General features: G+C 41.1%; 1 protein-coding gene and 1 long non-coding RNA gene across 2 annotated transcripts; one reads left to right on the plus strand and one right to left on the minus strand.

Annotated features, from left to right (window-relative positions):
* Positions 1 to 8,339: 8,339 nt before the first annotated feature.
* On the plus strand, positions 8,340 to 21,242 carry LOC108146581 (homeobox protein caupolican). The gene is made up of 5 exons (XM_041708115.1): positions 8,340 to 9,596; positions 15,953 to 16,441; positions 16,703 to 16,821; positions 17,719 to 18,041; positions 19,075 to 21,242. The coding sequence occupies exons 1-5, from the start codon at positions 9,546 to 9,548 to the stop codon at positions 20,172 to 20,174; spliced, it is 2,082 nt and encodes a 693-aa protein (XP_041564049.1). The 5' UTR covers positions 8,340 to 9,545; the 3' UTR covers positions 20,175 to 21,242.
* A 541-nt stretch (positions 21,243 to 21,783) lies between these two features.
* On the minus strand, positions 21,784 to 22,270 carry LOC121467128. The gene is made up of 3 exons (XR_005977272.1): positions 22,181 to 22,270; positions 21,972 to 22,092; positions 21,784 to 21,919 (listed from the first exon to the last, which is right to left on the minus strand). It is a non-coding gene; the product is annotated as an uncharacterized LOC121467128 (long non-coding RNA).
* Positions 22,271 to 22,891: the final 621 nt, after the last annotated feature.

Consider the following 22,891-nt stretch of genomic DNA (forward strand, 5'->3'; position numbering starts at 1 on the left):
CATAGGATAAACATATTTTAAAACAAATAAACTGGACAGACCAACATGGCATCGAGTTAATTATGCGGGACAGAAAAACGAATATTTTATTAATGAAACCGAATTTTTCACATCTTAATGAGATGTGGTTTTAATGCAGAGAACTCGGAAAATGTCGCCACATCGTCTGCGTTTTCCACGCATGCATCAGAGGTCTTTTTCCCGGGAATAACCTTTGGCTATGCATTTAATGGGTGTCTCTGATTCCAAGAGCAGGTATTTAAGATGCCCTATCGTGTTTCAGCATCAACTTGGCGGTCTAATTAACATGACAAAGAAATGTCACGTGTGGAAATTTATGGACAGCACTATGGAACCGATCTGAGCTGCAAGGTTGCAGATGGCCGCGATAGTATTTACGATGCCGTTTGATTGGTATACCAATCGATTTCCTTGCCGCCAATATTTCAACGCTCTCCGGTTCTCCAGGGCCCTTTGAATCTGGAATCTGGCAACTGAAAGTCCAGAGCCTAGAGGAACCTGGATATGGACCCAGGCACTCAGCCGATTCCGCTGTCGTTAAAACAGCTAATTTTATTATGCAGCTGACATTTACTATCTACAGGTTTGTCGCCGTTCTCCAAAAGATATCCACCTCGACCCGCAGACAAGTTGGATCCAAACGAAAAAAAAAAAACAAATACCCAAAACACCTAAAAAACCTCCACAGAAAGAGAGCTTCGATTCTTTTCACTTATCTTGTTCGAGTGTGTTATGTTCATCCATGATTTGTATATACATATACACGCTGTTTGAAATAAATTTAAATTGTGTTACCGATTTTTAAAGCAGCGCCCAGATTATGCGTTTTGTTAGACGATTTCTCTTATCTTAATGCGGCCGGTGTTGGAGACATTCTGTCTGGTCAAGTCCGAAAAGGGAGATTCCATACGTATCGTATCGTATCATGGCATTGTTTAATGGAATTTTCTTGTAATGCGTTCTGAAATTGGTTTTTAAAGTGCGGGTCCAACATTTAATTTGTCTGTTAATAGTTTCGAAATGCGTGTGCAGGCTGCACCCTTTTGCCATGAAAATTAAGTCTCGATAGCAGTTTCTGTATCTGCAAATGCATCTGCCTGGATATCTGTAAATGTATCTGTGGGTATCTGCCCATAATATAGCCTGTTGTTGCTTAAATCGGGCGTAAGCGAATCAATTCTCATTTTAATTTATTGACACGAACACAAGCGCCATTGCACGGCCAGAGTCCGGAATCCATAGTCGGTAGTCGGTAGTCCGTAGTCCGTAGTCCGAAGTCCGTAGTCCGGAGTCCATGGCACGCAGTCCTGGTCTCGAGGCCGCCCCTCCATCTCCAACGTTTTCCCGGCTACATTGCACCAATTATACAATAACTCGACTACAATGCAATTTGCATTGTGCTGCAAATTGGAACTGCGATGTCCGATGGCCAAGAAAGGAGACACAAGCGATGCGCATTTAATAAATGCGCATACGCCTCGTGGCCGCTGGTCGGATGCCTTTTTGCCGGCTGCCCTGCGGCTGGCCGCCAAATAGGTACATTAACTGCAGACCCAGATACTCCCGATGCCCATATACCGATACCGATGACCCCCCTCCCCCTCCTCCTCAACCGATATCACTGCCATCCTGCACTGAGCCCTGGTAAACGTATCACATAATTATTTATTGAATTTACAGACGGCTCGTATAATTTTATTTACCGAATGGAGTGCCTTTCACGGCAGACATTGGATTGCTGGATTGGCTGCATTATTTTGGCTGACCTGACACTCAAATGGATCAGCATTTTAAAAATAATTTAAGGTCAATAAATAATTGAGTAAAAAAGTACAATTTGACGAGAAATGTATAGAAAGAAGGTATGTTACAACATAAAATACTCATTCAAAAATCTTAAAAAATAAAAAATGTCAATTGTTCTTACCTATAATTAAACTTAACTGTTTGGTTCTAGATATTCTGAAAGAATAGTTTCTTATTGACAAAGTGAAATCAATTTCTTTACAATTAAGAATGTAAGTAATTTAAAGAAAATAAAAGAAATACAAATTTGTGAGGGACCTACCTAAATTGCCCAAATGACAATTGCCCCACGCCTAAAAACGAGTTTATCCAAGGATAATTATTCATAAAATTGACAGAGAAAAACTACGGAATCAGCGATACTCGCACTTGAAAACATTATGCCTGCCCAAGTGGGTCGATGGCTTCTGGCTCGCGACTAATCATCGTTAATGCCGAGACGTTTCTGGCTGCCCGAGCTGAACTCAGGCCTGCATAATTGATGATTGCTTTTAAAATGCGCCGACATGCGACTGTTGTCACCAGTGGAAAACCATTTTTTACAGCCGGAGCATTTACACTTGCCCGCAATTAGTTTACGATGCTAATGCTGGCAGCCGATTCGGCATTGTTTCAATTTGTTTTAATCGATTCGCGTTAATTTTCAAATCTTGTTTTACTTTTGAATGACTTTCCCAGTGACGGCACGGGCGTTTGACTACAAGAATTGTTGACACTAACATGCACCTACATACCTTTAAGTAATGTCATAATCAAATGGTCACTAAGAAAAATTGAGAATTTTTCTAATTGACAAATGGATTAAGTAACGTGTGGTTAGTGTTTGTACTCAATCAATTTAAGTTTGTAAAGAGCAAAAATCAAACAGTGCAATAAAAAACGTTTTAGCCGAAAAGTATTTATTATAAAAACAAACATATTGATATTTTTGCGATAGAAATTCAGTTGAATTTAACTTCAAGGATTTTTTACTCAACAGTAATATATTTAGCTTATAAATATTTCGTTAATAGCTTCTAACCTAGTACCTAAATTAAATGCCTTCATTTGTTAAATTTACAATTAATTAACATAAAAAAACTCATAATAATCATTCAAATAAAGAAATATTTCACAAGTTATAAATTATTTTACTTCCCATTGACCTCCGCACCTAAACCGAATAAACATGTTTAAAATAAAGTAAAATATTCTCGTTAGCCCGGGGAAATTAAAACTTTGTGGAATGAACCGAGCTAGCAGCAGACAACATGGAACTGACATCCCTCGGTGGCGATGTTCCGAAATGCGCAACACGGGATGATGCACTAATTACTGAGCTGCGCTGCTAAATGGACAACATGGAGATGGAGTACGGGGAATGGGGGATGGGGGGCGGGAAACCCGGGGAATGCCGCCCGTAAAGTGCCTGTCAAGGTGCGTCAACGGACATAAATACACACGATGGCGCGTACGCATATTTCAATGACGCACTGTGCGATTTGCAAACTAATCTGCAATTTATTACGACCCTGCCAGCCCTGGCGACAGGTATGTACAGACTCGTGTACCAACACATGAAGTTGGAACCCATCCACTATCCACCATCCACCCAGTCACATTTACATTTACCAGATCGGAGCCGTAATGCCTCGGCACTTGCAATTGGCCTTAACTTGGCCTGGCAACTCGTCAAAATGATTTATTTTTGATAAATTGCCACGGCCTCCGCTCCACTAGATGCAGCGACATCGCGGCAATTTCGCAAATGATTTACACGGAATGACACGGAATTTAATTTCGAAATTCGCAAATGTTGTTCACTTTGGGTGGCAAACATGAATCTCGCACTTTTCGCGGAGGGCGAATTGGGTTCCCTTGGCTCCGTTTTCATTTCCTCTGAAGGGATAAGTGGGCATTATTTATAATTGTGCTATCATAGTCAATCCGTCATGCAGGTCTGCGTCCGATCTACTTATATAAATTTGCTATTTATAGGACAGAACAGACACAAGTTTATTTGCGCAAATAGGAGTGTTAAATGCTCTAAAGAAGCTGTCAAATAAATTAAATTAGCACAGTTCGTAGTTCTAGGAATTTAAATACATTTGCTTCTTACGTTAAAACTGTGAGAAGAAACCATAGAAAAAGTTAAACAAAAAGAATATTTTAAATACCTTCCAATTAGTTGAAAAAAAGGTGAGTAGTTAACATTTGACAAGCTATTGCACATCAGTTTGTCTGCTTAAAGTTTGCAATTATCCCCATTTATAGCATACTTTTCGTTGTAGCGAACTTTTGGTAATTTCAAAAACTTTGTACATCCTTGAACTCATTTCGGTTCTCTGAAGTACAGGTGTGTACTTAAAACCATGTATGCCACTCCCTCTTGAGGGACTTAACTTGGCAACATCAAGCCACATTGGTAGCGAAAACTTTTCTTGTTCGAACGGTAGCGCAAGGGCGCAGCCAAGATTGCAGTCAATTAAGCAGACTGAAAGTTGAGTAATATAGATTTATTTTTATAGTGTCGTTATATTAGTGTTAATTATTATCTGCAGAGCTAAAATATTTTTATTGAAGTTCTTGTGTGCATAATAAAAGCCATTTCTAGTGACAACAATGCACACATGTATTGCGTTTTGCTTAAGAAATTACACATTATAATTTATTGAATTAATCAAACAAATCAAAGGCTTTGGTTCAAAACTAAATTCCCTCGAAAATGTTTTCTTAAAAATTTTAATTAAATTAATTGAAGACTCAATAATAAATAATAATAATATGTTACTATTTATTGCTAGGCAATGTGATAAATAAGTGAATTGCTTGTTTAAATTAATACTTAAAACAATATGGAATTTAAAATACAAAATTATAAAGCTATTATCTGAATATAATTTATTTATTTTACTATTTAAAATCCACAGTGATCTTAAGTTTATACATTTGGTATACATTTTCCCTCCTTTCACTATTTTTTAGGCCACTTTAAACTCACTTTCTTTGTTATACTGCTTCAGATCCTAATTAAATCGCAATTAGAATAAAGTGGTGACACTCCGAGTCACTTCCGACGTGCTAATCATGCCAAACACCTAGATACCAAGCTCGAAGGGGCATGTGGCGATGTCGGTCGTGACGCATGCCACCGACGGACGGACAGCTGTCCATACAAAGCATCTACTTATAATTGCCGTGGGCCCCACAAAGTATATATGTACACAATGCTGGGTCTGGGACTGGGACTGGCACTTCCATATCCCCGACTTATCACGTGCGGGGCTTGGCACCGATAATTCTGGAGCGGTCGGGCCTCGAAAACCAATTGGAGACCAGAAATCACGTCAATTGTTGCGACAATCAATCGTGACTGCGGATGGGATGTCGATGTCAAAACGCCGACAAAAGGGAACGCACGCGCAAAGAATTCGGAGGAAAGGGTCTGAACCTCAAACCATTCCTATACCCATTCCTATGCCCATTGCTCTACCCATTCTCATTCTCATTCCCATTCCATTTCCAAATCGGGGTCTAACACATCGGATGCTTTTGACTCCGGCGATCGGCACTTGAACCACAAAGAGCACCGATTTGTTGATTTGTTTTGAAAAGTGAGTAAATAAGTATGTTTCCATTTATGAATGTTTGGAGAATGTTGTGTTGTGTGCGCTTTTGTTCTGTTTGATCAGCAATTTCATTTTCGAGTGGTCGATAAGATGGCCAGGTGACGATAATAGCGCTATCTCAAATGCCTGATAACGCCAAACACTGATTGGTGAGTGGAGTTGGCTAGACCGCCCGCCCATCCACCTGCTGAAATCACCTGAAATTCCGTTTAAAAATGGAGAATATGCCAGGGGATTATGGCAATTTGTAACAGAATCTTTAGTATTGAATTACCGAACATGGCTCCCCTTGGAGTCGTGGCTTAAAACTCTAAACTCAAAACTCAGACCCAAACACAAACACAAACACAAACGAAAACAAATTCATTTAAAGCAATTTGCATGGAGAGTCCTTTTTGTGCTTGTTCCGGTGACTTTATCGTTTATCGTTTTGCGAAAAGGATTTTATTATATTCACCAGAAGTACTATCCTTCCTCCTTGTGTGTTTGTGTTGTGTGTGTGTGAAGAAGATTTTTGCGCCGAGAGGTAACGGTGTGTGTGTGTGTGCCACATACTGAAAAGCGACAATTTCATGTCCAAATGCTTTCCAGGTGACATGAAACAACACTTAAGTAAGAAGCCTTTCAGGAAGAGGAGGAGGCAGTGCCTGCAACTCTCTGTGCAGCTGTATTCGAACCACCCACCTCCCAGCGACAACCTACCAACCCACACACACTTTAGCAGTTAAATTTGTACACACTCGTATTTATTAGAGTGTGCGAATGTGCCTGTGAGCCTGAAACAACGCACCTGGCGTCGAAGAATAATATCTCTTAACGCCAAAATCTACATTTAAATTGTTTTCAATATAATCTGCATGTCCTGTCCACCGTGTGAAGAATGTTTGAGTTTCTGTTGCACTAAATGAAAAGAAAGCTCTCACAATGCGAACCCCGGATTCAGGGCATTTATGGGGACAGGCAAATGGCTCCCAAGGTATTGCGACATGTGCCTCAGTTCTCATATCGAAAATCATTTCACAAATCACTCACACAAATCAATGGAAGGAAATCCGACACTGCAGGAAACAATACTTGATAGATTTTAGGATAAAGTTTTGCAAATAAAACATTTCATTTGGGAAATGTAAATCTCAATAAAAGATTTATCATATTTAAATTGTTATCAAAAATTAAGAAGACGTTAGAATTTTAAAAGACATCGTTTTAACATTTCAATACAATTTTCGAGATCAAAATTTAATAGTTTTAAAAATATTCGCTTAAGTTAACGATTTTGTATATATATTTTTTTTTATAACAAACAAAATTCAAGTGAGCAATTTCCAATTTTAAAAAATTCTTCTTTTATATATCTTTTAGATAATATTTAAGAGCTATTTAAACTTGATTCAAGGAAGACCATACTTATAGTCCTAGTTCAAATTTTTAAAATGCTAAGCCTTCTGCTTTCAATCTCAAAATGTAATTCTTTGTTTTAAGACGTGTTTCATCCATGTGCATCCTTCCAAAATCTGTTGCGAACTCCGAGGACTCATGAAGTGGGTGTAGAATTTCCTGGCGCCGCCAAGAGCGTCCAGCAATTGAGTATACAATAACTGTAACGATCACGAGTTGGGCAGGCTGGCACTTTTCCCAAAAACTCTTGATGCATTTTCCTATGCAAATGACGCACTGGCGAACACATTTACATACGAGTACATTTGTAAGTACAGAAAAAAAGGACACATGTGCGTCTCTTTTGACTTTGAGATGCGCTCGCATTTATAATAAATGGCAGCGCGTTAACACCCCAAAACATCAAAATACTCATTTTACAGAAATTCCCCAAAAATATTCCCCTCTCCGGCTGCTCAGTTTACCATTAATTAGAACGTACTCGACCCGAGGACTTTCGAGTGGACCGGGCCACGCCCTCATCCTCGGATCGAATGGGAGCGAAATGTTTGTTTGTTTTTTTTTCCCATTTCGGTGTCTTGTTACGATTAGCTAGTTCCAATTAGCTACGATTTTCCGTGAAGGGGATTTAGACGATCTCTAAATTTAGTATATTAGATTCAAGAATATTATTTTCTGTTTTCCCAGCATTTTTATTGGGAAAGAAATTTCCCATTTCCACCATTAAGAAATGAAATAGTGCCACGCTTCTATTTGATGTTACCCGTATCTCATTTTTTTCAAAAATATCTAAATGTATATATGTATATTATATATGGGCTATTTTTTGTATATTTTTATCTCAATGCATTCAAATCTAAATTATGTATAACCGTGAAAATATTATCTTACCATATTTTTTTATTAGGCTTATGAGCAAAAGTATATTATTTAATTTATTTAAGTTTGTGTTATCAACAGATAATTTTATATTATAGATAATATTATTTTAAATTTTTGATGTGTTATCGGTCTAAAATTTGTTTTTCATCTAATACTTAAGCCTAAGTAACTACATAGTTGTTTTCCCAATTATTTTTTTAATGTATTTTTTTATCAATATAGGAAAACTTATTGCCAACTTTGGCAACATTATCCAATTGGGAAGCCTTTCGATCGTGGTCCGCCATGAAATCGCTTCCAACGACGACAGAGAGGGGAAAGCAGAAAGAGAGCGCCGATTCACTTTCCAGTGCTTGGAGGTGGGCGTTCTCTAGACAAAAGCAACAACAGCCCCAGAGAGTGCTCTCCATCTCCCTCTCATTAAGACCACTCACATAAGAGAAAGGGAGACAGCCCACTGAGCAGTTCTCTCAGTCTGATTGGAGCGCCAACCAATCAGAGAGGTCCTTGCTGACTTACTCTCTCTGGGAATGCAGCTATCCTGCTCCCTCGGCATTCGCGCTCTCTGTCACACACAACCGCGCTGCTCGCTGAGCGGCCGAAAAACAGTTTGTTTCGAAACGCGAATAGGTGCGCATCTTCGCATCTTGGCATCTCCGCCGCGTCGCCCAAATAAAACTCGAAAAAAGGCCGAAACGAAAGTCCCGAAAACGAGTTACCAACTTGAGTCACAGTCACTGGCCAAAGTCGCAGTAGCAGTCACTGCCAGCCGTCACCGTTGAGATCCCGCTGACAGGTTGCGGAACCCGTTTTACTGGAGCGGATCGTATCGGATCGGCAGATGCAACCGCCGTAAATAATAAAGTGCGTGCAATAGTTAAAAAACAAAATAAAAAAAATGAGAACCAGAACACACTAAGAAGACAAAGTAGTAAAATAAAAGCATAACATTTTAAATTAAAATTCAAAAACTCACATACAACACTACGAGTTGTTGTAGTAACCATAAAAAAAATATTAAAAAATGTTAAAAGCTGACTTCAAACTAAAGTTTGTTTTAAAGGTGAACCTCTAAACTAAGGGTTTAAGTTTACTATTAAAAACCCAAAAGATAGACTTTAGAAACACAAAAAACTAAAAATATATCCAGCATCAGTTGGTAAATACCCAAAACCAAACATTTAAGTCCTGTGCTGACATTCTTTGACTAAAGACTGAAGAGCCGCGTACATTTGTAAATATGTTTGCGGCAAACACTTGAAGCCAATTTGGTCTGCTGGCTGTCTTCTTTTTTCAACATTTTTGAAACCGGCCGCCAAAGAGTCAAACAGAGTCAATAAAAATGAAGTAAAAACGTATGAAAAAAAAGCAAAGTCACACAAAACAAACAAAACATTTTCCGGCTCCGGCGACATTAACAGAACTGCTCGACATCGACAATTTGTTTTATCAATTTTCAACAAGGCCAGCAGCAGCAACAACAATAACAACAACAATAGCGCAACACCCAACAAGCCAGCAAACAACAAAAGCGCCCAGAGTGCTTAGCCGTCGAGCACGCACGCCAAAGCCACCCAGCCACCCAACAACCACCCACTCGAACCTCCCTTAACCGCCCACCACCCCCACATCCTTGGGCCAACACAACCCCTTTTCCGAGGACTCCGCCAGCATCCGCATCCGTATTCGCATCCACATCCGCATCCTCGATAGCCAAAAAAAAAAAAAAAAAACAAAAACGGAAAAACGACGACGGACGCCCCACAGTGAAACCAGGCACAGTGAACTCGCGTGTCGCCGCTTTTTAAGGCCAATTCAGCCAGCGACACAATGGCTGCATATGCGCAGTTTGGATACGCTGGCTACCCGACGGCAAATCAGGTGGGTTTTTATTTCGGGTGTGTCACACTTTTGGGCTATCTTGTAAGATTAACTGTTTATCTTGAGTTGACACTTTAAACGATTTGCTTTTATGGGCTTTGGCTAAGCTTAGTAATGAAATTTGGTATTCATTCTTACTGGGAATTACCAATATATTTGTATATTTCTTAGATAAATGGAAAACCATAACATCTAAGCATTATTGAAAATATTTTTTTAATGCTTTTCTTAATATTTATTAAAATTCTTTTTGAACAATTCCAACAAAAGTTTCAAATTTCTTTCAAAGATATACAAACATTTTTGTAAATAATTGTAAAAGCAATATCCTCAAATGTTTTTTTAAATTTGTAAAAACATTTCCTTAAACTAGTTATCTTAATTCACAAGAGTTTAAAAAACCCCGTTGGTTTTCATACAGAAATTAAATTCCTTTTTTTTCACATAAATGAAATGATTAGTTTTAATTTACAGTTGAGAGCATTACCCCAAACTTGTTAAGTATCATGAATTTCATATGGATTTAAAATCTTGAATTTCCATTTCATTATTAAAATTACCTTTGTTATTAAAAAAAATTCTTAACAAAGAACGCATCACCTGAAAAACCAGTTAAATAAGTTTAAATTCTAATTTAGGCAAATTCTTAAAATTTATTAGAATTGCTACTGCCAGACGTTAAATTTAAATACACATAGGGTTACTTTTACCTTGAAAATAAATAACACATTCGGTTTTATTTATCGTGCCAAAATATATATTTTATTTTGATTTACAACTCTGTCGCTTCAATATGCAACCATAACTTAATCATTTCAATAAACACTTCAAAACACAATTTATGGCGACCCGTAGAATTAGTCTCCGTTTAAAATAATATTTGGCACACCCAGGCGACATGAAAGTGATTTTTCAGAAACCCGAAATTTAGTGAGTCAGACGAATATTTGGCATGTGCGAAGGAAATCTTTTATAATGGACGGTGGGGAAAATAACTTTAAATTTACATTTAAGCAGGAAGGCGCAGGGGCGACACATGAATATTCAAGCACTTTTGGCACCGGTTGGTTGGTTGGTCCGTTGGTGGGGCTCCTGGATCCATATCCATATATCCATAATGGCCGCCCCGCCGCCAAGAAATGTTTCACAATTTAGGACAGCCGTCACCGCCATCGCCATCGGCATTGCCACCGCCTTGGATTTGGGCCACTCCGGGGACGGGAGGTGGTGGTGCATCGTCCGAGGTCTGGTCATAATTACCCGGTATTCCGAGCTCAGTAATTCAAATTAGTTGGCCGGCGTTGTTGGGCCAAGACGGGAAGGGAAACGCAGGGCCGAAACACTTGCAACTACAAAGCCCCTTCGATGGCTGTGTAATGCCTTGTTCAACGACTACTATGTGGTCTAATGCGTCAATGCTAGACTTATGCGTTTATCCGGGGCTCTGTGTCCTGCTGCCCATACATACACATGCCATATATATATCTGTATATATATATATATGTATATATATTCCCGGGCCATGTCTGCCGGTATAAATTTATGCTAATGAAGCCGCCGGAGTGGTGGACCATTTATTATAATATGCAAACTTGGTAAATTACAATAATTAAAATAATGAACGCTCAGATTATCGACTATAATTATGGCTGCAGATGCAGATGTGCAAAGCCTTTGTACAGATCGATTAAAAGCCACCAGGATTTTGTCATCGTTTTGCCTCATTTGCATTTGGTTTTTGCCCTCGTAGCTGGAAGCCATTTAGTCGGTCCCACTAAGCCCAATTAAAGACTGGTCAGGAGATACTATCGGCACTGTGTCGACTGGGTGCCAAATTTATAAACTTTACAATTTATGCAGTGCAGCGCACACACAGAGCAGCCTCGCCGGCGAATTCATTAATTTAATTTTAATTTCAACGCCAAGACGGCATTCCAAAAATGAGGCAAAAACGGCGACGCATGCAATATATGAATTTAATCAACGGCTGACAGTTGGCAGTTGGCAGTAAAAGTGGCCGAGACGAGCGGCATTGGCACATCGGGAATTCTTAACTTCCCATGCGAGCTGTTCACGCATTTCATGGCAAAATAACTAAGATTCTAAGGCCGCAAAAAGCGGCGCGACGATGTCAAGAGTCCTGTACCCATCTCCTCCTCCTTCGGGACGCAAAAGGACAGGGCCGTAAATGATGCGAGAAAAAACTAATATTTCGCAGTGTGCATTCCATAATTGATTTATGAATTTTTAATGCAAACATTGAGACCGCAGTCGGGAAAGAGTTGTTCCACGGCGACTACTGCGAATGCGACCGAAACTTAATTCAATAAGCGAGGAGCGATGCGCAGCACAAAAAACAAAGCAACTTATTCGCATTAGCAAAAACGCACTTCAGGGCTGTCCTCGGTCCTCCTGCTACTTCGTCTTTTTATTGCACTGAAAAAAATGTATGCTAAATCGATGACCAACTTGGTAAATTTTCATGTAAATTATAAATTTGTTAAATGCTGATTTACTTCAGAACCTTATGGATAATATGATAGGCGTGATTTTTATCCTTTTTAACTTACAAATAGTAATTTTGATAGTTTTATTTCTATGGCAGATAGTATGAAGCCTCATTTTTTTCCGTGTGCCTTCGAATGTGGGTATCTGTATGAATATGGCGTACTTGTTTGGCAGCGCAATCCTGCGGATGAATGTGAGAATATGCCAAATCCAAGAGGCAGTCGCCGGAGAAGTTGACTGCGAATGCGATTGCGATTGCGAATGTGAATGCGAACATGTGTTTGTTTTGTAGGGACTCGTTCGACTGGCAGCTTCCTTGCTGCCGGGGATCCTCATATTTTCGCTTATTGTTCGATGCTGGCGTCAAGGCCCAGGCCCCCCAGACCAAAGCCAAAAAAACCAAAAACCAAAAGCCAAAAACCCCAACCCAATAGCTTTTGTTTCGCAGTCGTTGTTAGGAGTGCAAAAACAAAATCCATAAACGCATCCCAGCGGTAGCAGCAGCAACAACAGCGAAACGGCAGCAGCACCCAATAACCACAATAACAACAATGCCGATCTCCTTTGTCTTGGCTGATACTATACTATACCTATACCTATACCTACACCATACCTATGTATACCACACCATATCGTACTGAATGGGAAGTCGTACTCGTGCGTTTCGTGAAATGAGCATGGGCATTTGGTAGGCGGACTCGTGAGCTTTAACATAAATCATAAAATTAATAACCGTAAAGTGACGGCACCAGTTCTCCCAACATCTTGGACCCACAGTGGGTGCGGGTGGGCATCTGTAGCCCCATTCCTATACGTATCTGTAAATATATCTGCAACTGCATCTGCATCTGCATCTGGATATGGGCACTTCAAAGGCTGAGATAGAGATTTACACGATGTCCATGCCGGTTCACCCGAATTACGGTCAATGAATATTCGCCTTTTTTCTTGCTTTGGTCGTCGGCTCGTTTAGACTTTCGCCTGTCCAGCTGTTTTGCAGATTTCATGTTTGCTTTGCGGTTAAAGTTGCAAGGTTGAATTGCCACTTTGAACTCTGGTCATGGCGCATTAAAATCGGGCTCGTATTCCTCGTTTGAGTAGCCTGCCCTTCGGATAGTTTCGTACTTGCAATTAGAGAAAAACATATTCTGGCATCATTGCATTTGTTGCATGCGAATGGAATTTGTTGTATCTCTCTGACACTGCTGTGAAATGGTAATTGAATTCCTTTGCAAAATAAGAAAGGTCTAAGGCTGCAAGAGTTTTTTATTACATATTTTAATCTTTTTTTATTTGTGTTCTTGTAGACCAAAAGTCATCAGAAGAGTAAACGTTAAGAATTATATATCTCAAATAAAATTCTCATATAAAGTTTATTACCAGCTCAACTTTGTATGTGTTCAACATAAAATAACAGACAAAAAACCACAAAGATTGTGCTGTTAAAGCAACCAACTTTAAATTTATCTTTCCCACAACACAATATTTTTTTTAAAAACATTTATTTATCCTAAAGCCAACTTGTAATTAAGACTTTGGCAGAGAAATCTGGATTATTCATATTTTATTTGAATATATCTATATCAAAGGTTTAAGTATGTTAATTTATTAAAAATGTATATTCATTAACCGTTTAACTAAATTAAATATATCAAATTTAAATTGCTACTAGTTGAAATACTTTTGGAATTTGCATGACTGGCTGCAGTCTGTTATATTAATTGACATAAAGACAACAACTATGTCAAAAGTTTCTTTGGAGCACCCACAACATTAAGATAGATGAAAGATAGTAACCAAGTGTGAATATAAAATATTCTTTGTGGCCACTCCAGGAATATTCCTATTAAACTTGCCGCAATTTGACACCGACAGTAAACTGTCCGAAAAAGTCATAAAAGAGTGCACAACTTTAAGACAGCATTTAGGAGCTGCCAACAAGTTTCAGCGTTTCCGCAGAATAGAAACCCAAACCCAAACCCAAACCCCAACACAAACCCAAACCCAAACCCAAAGTTGGTTCGCCAGAGTGTGGCTTATCCTATCTGCAGTCACCTTGCGATAAACTCAGCGGCTGGGCGCTCTTCGCTGCACTTCCTGCGATTTTTCAGCAGAGTGGGTGAGTGGGAACCATTAAAAATAAACTGACTTGCGTGCCGATAATAAGCGTTGTTCTCGGACCAAACTTGACCAGCCAGTCCAGGTCCAGGTCCCAAGTTCCCAGTTCTCAGTCGCTGTCGTCGTCGTCGCCGATATGTGTTTTTTATGGGCGGCCACAAAAACTGAAATTGATGTTCGAATCGCATAAAAAATAAAGAATAATAAGAAATGAGCTCGCCCAGCGTTTTGTACATTAGCGGAGACAGTCCACTCGTCCACTCGCGCCGGGGCTCCATTCATTCAGAATTCATTAGATTTCATTCATGAAACACCTTCATTATGCAATAATTTCCCGGTGCTTTTTGGCGTCGGCGCGAAATTGCCCCTCGATTAGATAGCCACCTGCAGGCAGGCAGGAGGTGTTGGCGAATCAGCTCGTTTAGCCTTGAATTACCATTATTATTTAAATCATATGGGGAGGATTGTGGCCGGTAGCCGCGATAGGCGGTGAAATGGTCGAGAACGGTAGCAATTCAAATTGAAAAGAAGATATTGTTGTTAGGAGGACCGATGTCAGTTGTAAGCTGGTTATTTTGAAGCGCGTGAAGTGGACTTGACAGCCAGTCATCATATGGGGCGACCTTCTATTTACACGTCTTTGGGTTTTCGGGCCGCTTCGATCGATCCAAATCAGGGGTTTCTAACCGCCGATGTCTCAGATGTCTCCGATTCGCTGCGGTTATCGTTCCAGAGGATATGGTATAGGGATGAAGGGTATTTCGGGGAGTGAGGAGCCTACCTGCGTCCCTCGTCATTTGATTGCCCTTTTGGCCGGGCCGTGCCCATTCTCGGTCGGTCGATCGATCGGTCCACTGATACTCAACTCCCAGCCCGAGAACAGAACCCTCTTCAAAGATCCCCGATTCCCCGATTCTCGATGCCCCGATTCCCGATGTGCGATGTGCAGGCCGCTCGGACGAAGCGGTATCTGAAATCTGACTGTGATAAATTGAAAATTAATGAAGTGAAAATAGATGGAACGGATCGCAAAATGCGCCAGGCCAATAAAATATTTTGACATTTGGAGTTATCATCTTAATCTGCTTTGTTGATTTCGACCTGGTCGGCAGGGACATGCCTTTGCGCTTACCTCTCCATTCGGCCCTCTCTTCGTTTCTCTCCACTTTGGCTCATTCGTGTCCTGCCAACTTCACCTGTTCATGCACTAAAAGAAAACTAGCTAGAGTCATAAGGTATTTCAAAAATCAGAGGACTGGAACGTTGTTTTATCCTAAAATAATATACATGCTAAAAATTAACTTATGTAAATTTATCTGATGAATTGTTTTGAAATATAACTATATTTATATGATTTTTTTCTTGAAAAAATGGTTAAAATATAACAAATGTATTGACAAAAATGTTAATGGGTTTTAGACCGGTTTATTAAGTTTGTTTGGTTGGTTTTTCTTAAGAGCAGAGCTTTATATTACAACAATTTAAATATGCAAGCTGTTAATTAATTATTCGCACAGCCAAATGAAAAAATGAAATTAAATATTCTAAATCTCCCTTTAAGTTAGCTATATTAAATAATCTATCCATTTTGTTTTTTAATTAATCTTTTAAACCAACTTTATTTCGCTCAGTGTGAGATTCCCTCACCGCAGAAATGTTTGGGTCGTAGGTTTTTTCTTTTCGGCATTGCTAAAATGTGCTCCTTTTTTTGTGCGCTGGCATCTTTGCAGCTGACTACCGCCAATACCGACAGCCAGAGCGGCCATGGCGGAGGATCGCCGCTGTCCGGGACGAATGAGGCTTCGCTGAGTCCCTCGGGCGGTTCAACGGCCACCGGCCTGACCGCCGGTCCTCTCAGTCCAGGTGCAGTTTCCCAGTCGTCGCACCATGCGAGTGGTCACAAGGGCCTCTCCACATCGCCGGCGGAGGATGCGGTCGGAGGCGGGGCCGATGTCCCGGGTGGCCTCTCATCCGCCGCCCAGGACCTGCCCGCCCGCGGAACCTGCTGCGAGAACGGACGACCCATCATCACGGATCCCGTGTCCGGCCAAACAGTGTGCTCCTGCCAGTACGATCCGGCCAGACTGGCCATCGGCGGCTACTCCCGCATGGCCCTGCCCTCCGGCGGAGTGGGCGTCTACGGCGGACCGTACCCCTCCAATGAGCAGAACCCGTACCCTAGCATCGGCGTGGACAACTCGGCCTTCTATGCACCTCTGGTAAGGATCTGGAACTGGGGACTTGGGATCTGTGCAGTCAGCGGAAGTCCGCGCAAATGCGAAGCGACGGGCCGAGGAGATATCGCCATGTTGGCCGTCAGCTCGTTAGGCCCGGTAACTTGTAACTGCCGCGATTACCTGGCGGCTGACAAATCCACAGATCTCACTACTGCCAACTCACAGGGCTTACACGAGGCTCACTGCCGCCACTTTCTGGCAGAGAAGTACGACTAATCGTCTGGTTTTTGAATCGAATTCCAGAGCAATCCCTACGGCATCAAGGACACCAGTCCCAGCACCGAGATGAGTGCCTGGACCTCGGCCAGTCTGCAGTCCACCACGGGATACTACTCCTACGATCCCACTCTGGCGGCCTACGGGTAAGCATTTAAAAATTAAGACGTTTGGCTTCGGACTAGACTCATTGAGCTGGGGAAGAGCAGTTAAATTGCACTGAAATGATTGAAAAAAGTTTTAAAATATTTATTTTGTAGCTGTGGTTTTTAGTTATTCCGATATTTCTACTCCTTGCAATCAAAAGAAAAAAATCGGTTTTTTTTGTATTGGTTCTTTTCTTAATATAATATAAATTTTTGCATATTTAATATTCGTTGTTAGAAAGTAAACGTCATTTTCAAAATTATGCATTGCATTTAAAAGTAATTAAACACAAAATTATTATTAAAGAAGTTTATAAAATTATATCATGGAATTAGTTCTTGAACTGACAAGTAATACAAAATATCCAAACAAGAAAAAGTTATGGTTTAGAAATAGTTAAAGAAATTAAATTGACATGCTAAATGACCACAAAAAACACCACATAGTTCTAGTTCGCGAAGATCCACTGTACCAATATACAAATGGGAAACTTAAGTGGGCTTAAAATGTTGCCATGGGACAAAAACTTTCTCGTCGTGTCGTCTGCCGGGTTTCTTTTTATTTATCGCTTAAAAGGGTATGTCTGGCTTAGAGTTTGAGCCCCGAGGCGCGGTTCTGGCTGAAATAGAATACGAATATACATTTCTTGCCATTTGCTGTTGACCTAGACGAGAGGAAGTTGCAAATGCATTCCGGTTGGGGGAGCGATTGTTATCATCCATATCAGCCACTAACTGATTATTGTCTTAAAGGTGTGTGAGCTTTATTTACCTAAAAAGCTGATAGCATCGATGGCCTAAACAAACTCATTAGTGGCCATGATAGGGCGTGGGCCAGAACTATGTACAATGAGCCCTATTGATTCGGGGTATTTGATTTAATTTTTGAACCCGCAGATACGGACCCAACTATGATCTCGCCGCCCGGCGAAAGAACGCCACGCGGGAGTCCACGGCCACGCTGAAGGCCTGGCTGAGTGAGCACAAGAAGAACCCCTATCCGACGAAGGGCGAGAAGATCATGCTGGCCATCATCACCAAGATGACCCTCACCCAAGTGTCCACCTGGTTCGCCAATGCCCGCCGCAGGCTGAAAAAGGAGAATAAGATGACCTGGGAGCCCAAGAACAAGACCGAGGATGATGACGACGGCATGATGTCGGACGACGAGAAGGAAAAGGAGTCCGGAGATGGTGGAAAACTCTCCACAGAGGCTTTCGGTGAGTCTGCTGCGAGTGTGCTTCCCTGTCCCTGACCTCAATTAGTATGTCCTCAACGAGCTCTTTTGGTAATTTCTTGAGCCCCACAATATTGTTTTCCGAACGCCTTGCCCCAATGATTCCTACGCCTTTTTCGCTGGCTGGCTAACTGGCTGACTGGCTGACCCGCCTCTTCGGCAGATTTGTGGCACTGGGCTTTTAAGTACAATTTATGTGGCGAAGCGAATGTTATGCAACATTCGTCTGCCCGCCGTCCGAAGTCCGTCGTCCAAAGTCCGTCGTCCGTTTATTTGTCTGACTGCTTAGGCGACATCCTCCCCGGAAGTTGACAGCACATTGTTGGCAAAGTGGCCTTGCGCCCGCACTCCGATTCACAGATGCACTGAGAGAAATTATTTAGTCAAGATAGTTTTAAATAGATTTTTTGTAATGTAATTGTAATTGCTTGACGATCTAAAAACAATACATTTTTAAATATTTTTAATCATTCTTTACGGATTTTGTCATGACAGTTAACTTCTTTCGGTTGAAATACCTTTAAAAAATTTAGCAAAAAGCTGACAATTTTTGGAAATAAAAAATATAACTCTTTGGTTACTCAAAAAAAATAGATAGCTGAGAAGGCGGTATGCTACTCATTTGGCTTTGGCTTTTTTTCTCGGTGTATTTTGACTCCAAAGTGGCCTTGTTCGAGTTGGCGACACATAGAAATGGTGCATTGGGAAGGGCAACTTGGGCGGTAGTCGGCGGAAACTCGAGTATTTTGCTGCTGAAAGCTTTCTCCGCTGGCTGCGAGGGTTGCACGCATCAACGCCCACCAACAATTTCAAGGGTTTTTGCCACTGCCAGCTGCCAGCTGCCAAGTTCCACCTCCTGGAAGTGCCAAGTTTTGCAGTCCTCTAAGAACTTGTCTGTGCTTCCTGCCTGCGACTTGAAATTAATTAAATTTATTTTGTGTCTCCACATGGTCTCTCTCTCTCCCTCTCTCTCTTTCTCTTCCTCTCTCTCTGTCTCGGCATCGTTTAATCTTCAGATCCTGGCAATCAACTTATCAAATCGGAGCTGGGCAAGGCGGAGAAGGAGGTAGACACTGACCAGAAGCTGGATCTCGACCGGGAGCCGCACAATTTGGTGGCGATGCGGGGACTAGCGTCCTATGCCACGCCCCCTGGTGCCCATCCCATGCACGCGGCCTACAGTTCGTATGCGCAATCCCATAACACGCATACGCACCCGCATCCGCACCAATTGCACCACCAGCAGCAGCAGCAGTTGCAGCAACATCAGCAGCACCAGCAACAACAGCAGCAGCAGCAGCAACAACAAATGGAGCAGTACTACCATCCAAGTGGCTATGGCCAGGAGGAAGCGGGGGACTTTGCGGCCCAAAAAAACCCGCTGAGCAGAGACTGTGGCATCCCAGTTCCGGCGAGCAAGCCCAAGATCTGGAGCGTGGCCGACACAGCCGCCTGCAAGACGCCCCCGCCCACCGCGGCGTACCTCGGCCAGAACTTCTACCCGCCCTCGTCGTCGTCGGCGGAGCAGCAGCAGCAGCAGCACCAGCTGCACCACCATCCGCCGCAGCAGCAGCAGCAGCAGCAGCCACATCATCACCACCACCACTCGATGGAGCTCGGTTCGCCGCTGAGTATGATGAGCAGCTACGCCGGCGGATCGCCCTATTCGCGGATACCTACGGCGTACACCGAGGCCATGGGCATGCACCTGCCCAACACCACCACCAGCACCAGCAGCAGCAGCAGCAGTTCCTCCTCCGGCAAGGTCCTGCCGCCCACGCCCACGCCCACCCACATCCCCATTCCTATGCCCATCAGTATGCACCCGGTGCCGCAGCGGGTGGGGTTTCCCGAGATCCAGCCCGATACGCCGCCCCAAACGCCGCCCACTATGAAGCTCAACAGCAGCAGCAGCAGCAGCATCGGCAGCAGCGGCAGCAACAGCGTGAGCAGCCACAGTTCTTCGATGCATTCCGCTCCGGTGACAGTGGCTTCCATGGTCAACATTTTGTACAGTAACGATGCTGGGGCATACGCAGGACATGGCCATGGTCATGGTCATGGTCATAGTCACTCCAACGCCTTCCATCTCGCAGAGAGCCGTTCCGGGTCGTAATTCGACCTTGAACCAGTTTAAACAGACCAGATACCAGTTACCAGTTACCAGATACCAAATAGCAAGCGAAACTACTTACACATTTCGACGGGCGGGACAAGTGCAATCGCTATTACGATTACGATTACGATGACGATGACGAGTATGAGTACGATTTACCAGATAGCGATAACTACACTAATTATTTTGCAATAAATGTAGCTTAAGTATGGCAATAAAACTTTATTTCCTACCATATCATAAATTATTTCGCTTTATAACTTTAATTAGCATATTTACACTCAACCGTTGAAAATTTCGAGGCGCACACACGTCTTGGTGGGGCGGTGGTTGAGGATTGCCGGTGGTGGCGGTGGTGGAGCTCAGACTTCTAAACGCCCACTTTGGGTGGTGCTTGAGAAAGACGGTGCCGTGTTTTTGTCATGTTTTTTTCGGGCCCGGAGGTTGAGTCACTCCACTCGGCTCCGGGTTTAATGACTCGAAATAAACGCACACCACACGAACTCATTCATCTTTCGTTTCGAGCGACGAGTCTCATGCCGAGTGGCATACCGATAATAATGCCAGCCCGTACTACTCCGCCGTGCTATAAATCACCCGAACTTTTTGTCTTAGCTCTCGTACTCTACCTTAAGTGCTTAATCCACACAACTTAATAATTTTAAATAGCATCATTAGATCTTAAGGAAATTTCACGTTGTATTAGTGCTAATCATCCTAAATTGCTGGAACGGAACATTAGTTTCCCAAATCCTACTCGTAGGAAATAGTTACTTTAAGATTTTGACTAACCCTTCGACTATATACTCGGCCAAATAATTAATCCGTGCAAAACATAAATAGTTACTTAATCGTAAACATGTAATTAGTTATTTTATTCGTTTGATAAATTTGTAGAAAAATTTAAGTATCTGTGATATATGCATATAACTACTTACATACATACGTACGTACTATACGAGCAACTAACTGCGCTAATTTAGTTAATTCACACATACTTCTTCGTACACAAAATGCACTTTCGTTCAGCAACTGGTTCAAGACATTTTTAATGGCATACATTTTGTAATTGTAAATAGTATTTATGTAAATTTGCAAATTTAATGATAAATAAAGTTGAATAAAATCAAGGATTTTTCTTTTACTTGCTTTCTGAATGCCAAAAGTGTTTACAAATAGATATATCTAAACTTGATTTAGATTTATATGGCTACGGAAAGCTTTTGGTTATTTATTTATGGGCTATCCCATTCAGATTTCATATAATTAACAAACGGAAGCTTAAGAACAAAATAGAAAAAGATATAAAATGTGGAATGTTGGCGTCTGTTAAAGGAATCTTTATGAGTTACAGTATTAACATTATTTTGTAGAGAAATGTTACTGTAAAAATCTTTATTTTCGCATTTTGCAAAATTTTGAATTCGTGATTTTAAATAAATAAATACGCAATTTAAAAAGTATTTAATATTGAAAAATAATTAAACATCTAACATGTTTTCATTATTTTATTCTCATTTTTCATAGACTATTTTTGTTCTTTTTTTGTTATTTATTATTAAGTATTACAATCCCTTCTGATTATAAATGTTCTTAAAAATGCTCTCATATAAATAAATGTGTGCGCTCCGACCCAATGAACTTAATTAATCGCAGCGAACATGGGAGCGGTCGCATTTTTCGAAGAAATATGTAGATATAGATACATTCAATCACGGGGCTCATGTGTGTGTCGTGTGTCACATCTATAAATGAAAATAATAAATCGTCGGTGTCGCATTATAATTATCGACCTACCCATAACAGCTCAGCAATGGAATTCCACGGATTCGGACAATACCAAACAGTGTAATTCAGATTGACAGTTGATCCCTTTATAATGATCGCAATATATTGGAAGAATTGGGCAAGCTGCTACCTGTGCGTAACCAAATGGAAGGCAACAACTTTATTTTATCAGATTGATATACTTTACGAGGGACAGATTTCTAATTAGAGAAACTCACCTAATGCCTCTTATTTTGGAGTCTGAGCAAAGGTTTTAGAAACTTATTATGAAAACAATTAGTTATAAAAAAGAGTCTTGAGTTGTGACAATCAACATGAAGCTAAGTTGATTTTAAGTGACCTAACTTTCTACTTTTTAAAGACTCCGGAAAATGTATTAAAATTATTAAAAGAATTCAATAACAATTGCTTTATCCAATGAATGGGTAAAATTTTTGTTTTGTTTTCTATATATTTGTTTTTTAAAACATATTTTTTTAAAACCAGTTAACCGTACAGACATACTTGTAACTATTAATTTAATTTGAGCTTAATCGTTTTAAATATATTATCATTTTAATCCTTAATTGTGTGAGCAAACAATTTGAAATGCAATGCAACCCCAGACCGAACTTTAAAAGGGGCAACTTATTTAGATGAAATTCACAGGCACAGAGTAGGCCAGAAAACTCATTAAAGCTCCGCTGGATTCTGGTCGCTGTAAGGACAATTAGATAAATTTCGGAATTTTCAAATTAGCCGCTTGAATCATGGTAGCATCTGCAGTCAATTGCACTCTTTCGCAAATGCATGGGACGCGGATGCAACTGCATGGGAGGCAAACTGCCGCCAGCAACAAAGTCCAGATCATAATGAGTCCAGCTTTGGCTTTTGTCGGAGGCTGGCTTTGGCCATTTTATCCGCCGAGTGGAAAATGACAACATTAATTT

The sequence above is a fragment of the Drosophila elegans genome, unplaced genomic scaffold (genome assembly GCF_018152505.1).
Source record: "Drosophila elegans isolate 14027-0461.03 unplaced genomic scaffold, ASM1815250v1 contig_208, whole genome shotgun sequence".
Classification (NCBI taxonomy): domain Eukaryota; kingdom Metazoa; phylum Arthropoda; class Insecta; order Diptera; family Drosophilidae; genus Drosophila; species Drosophila elegans.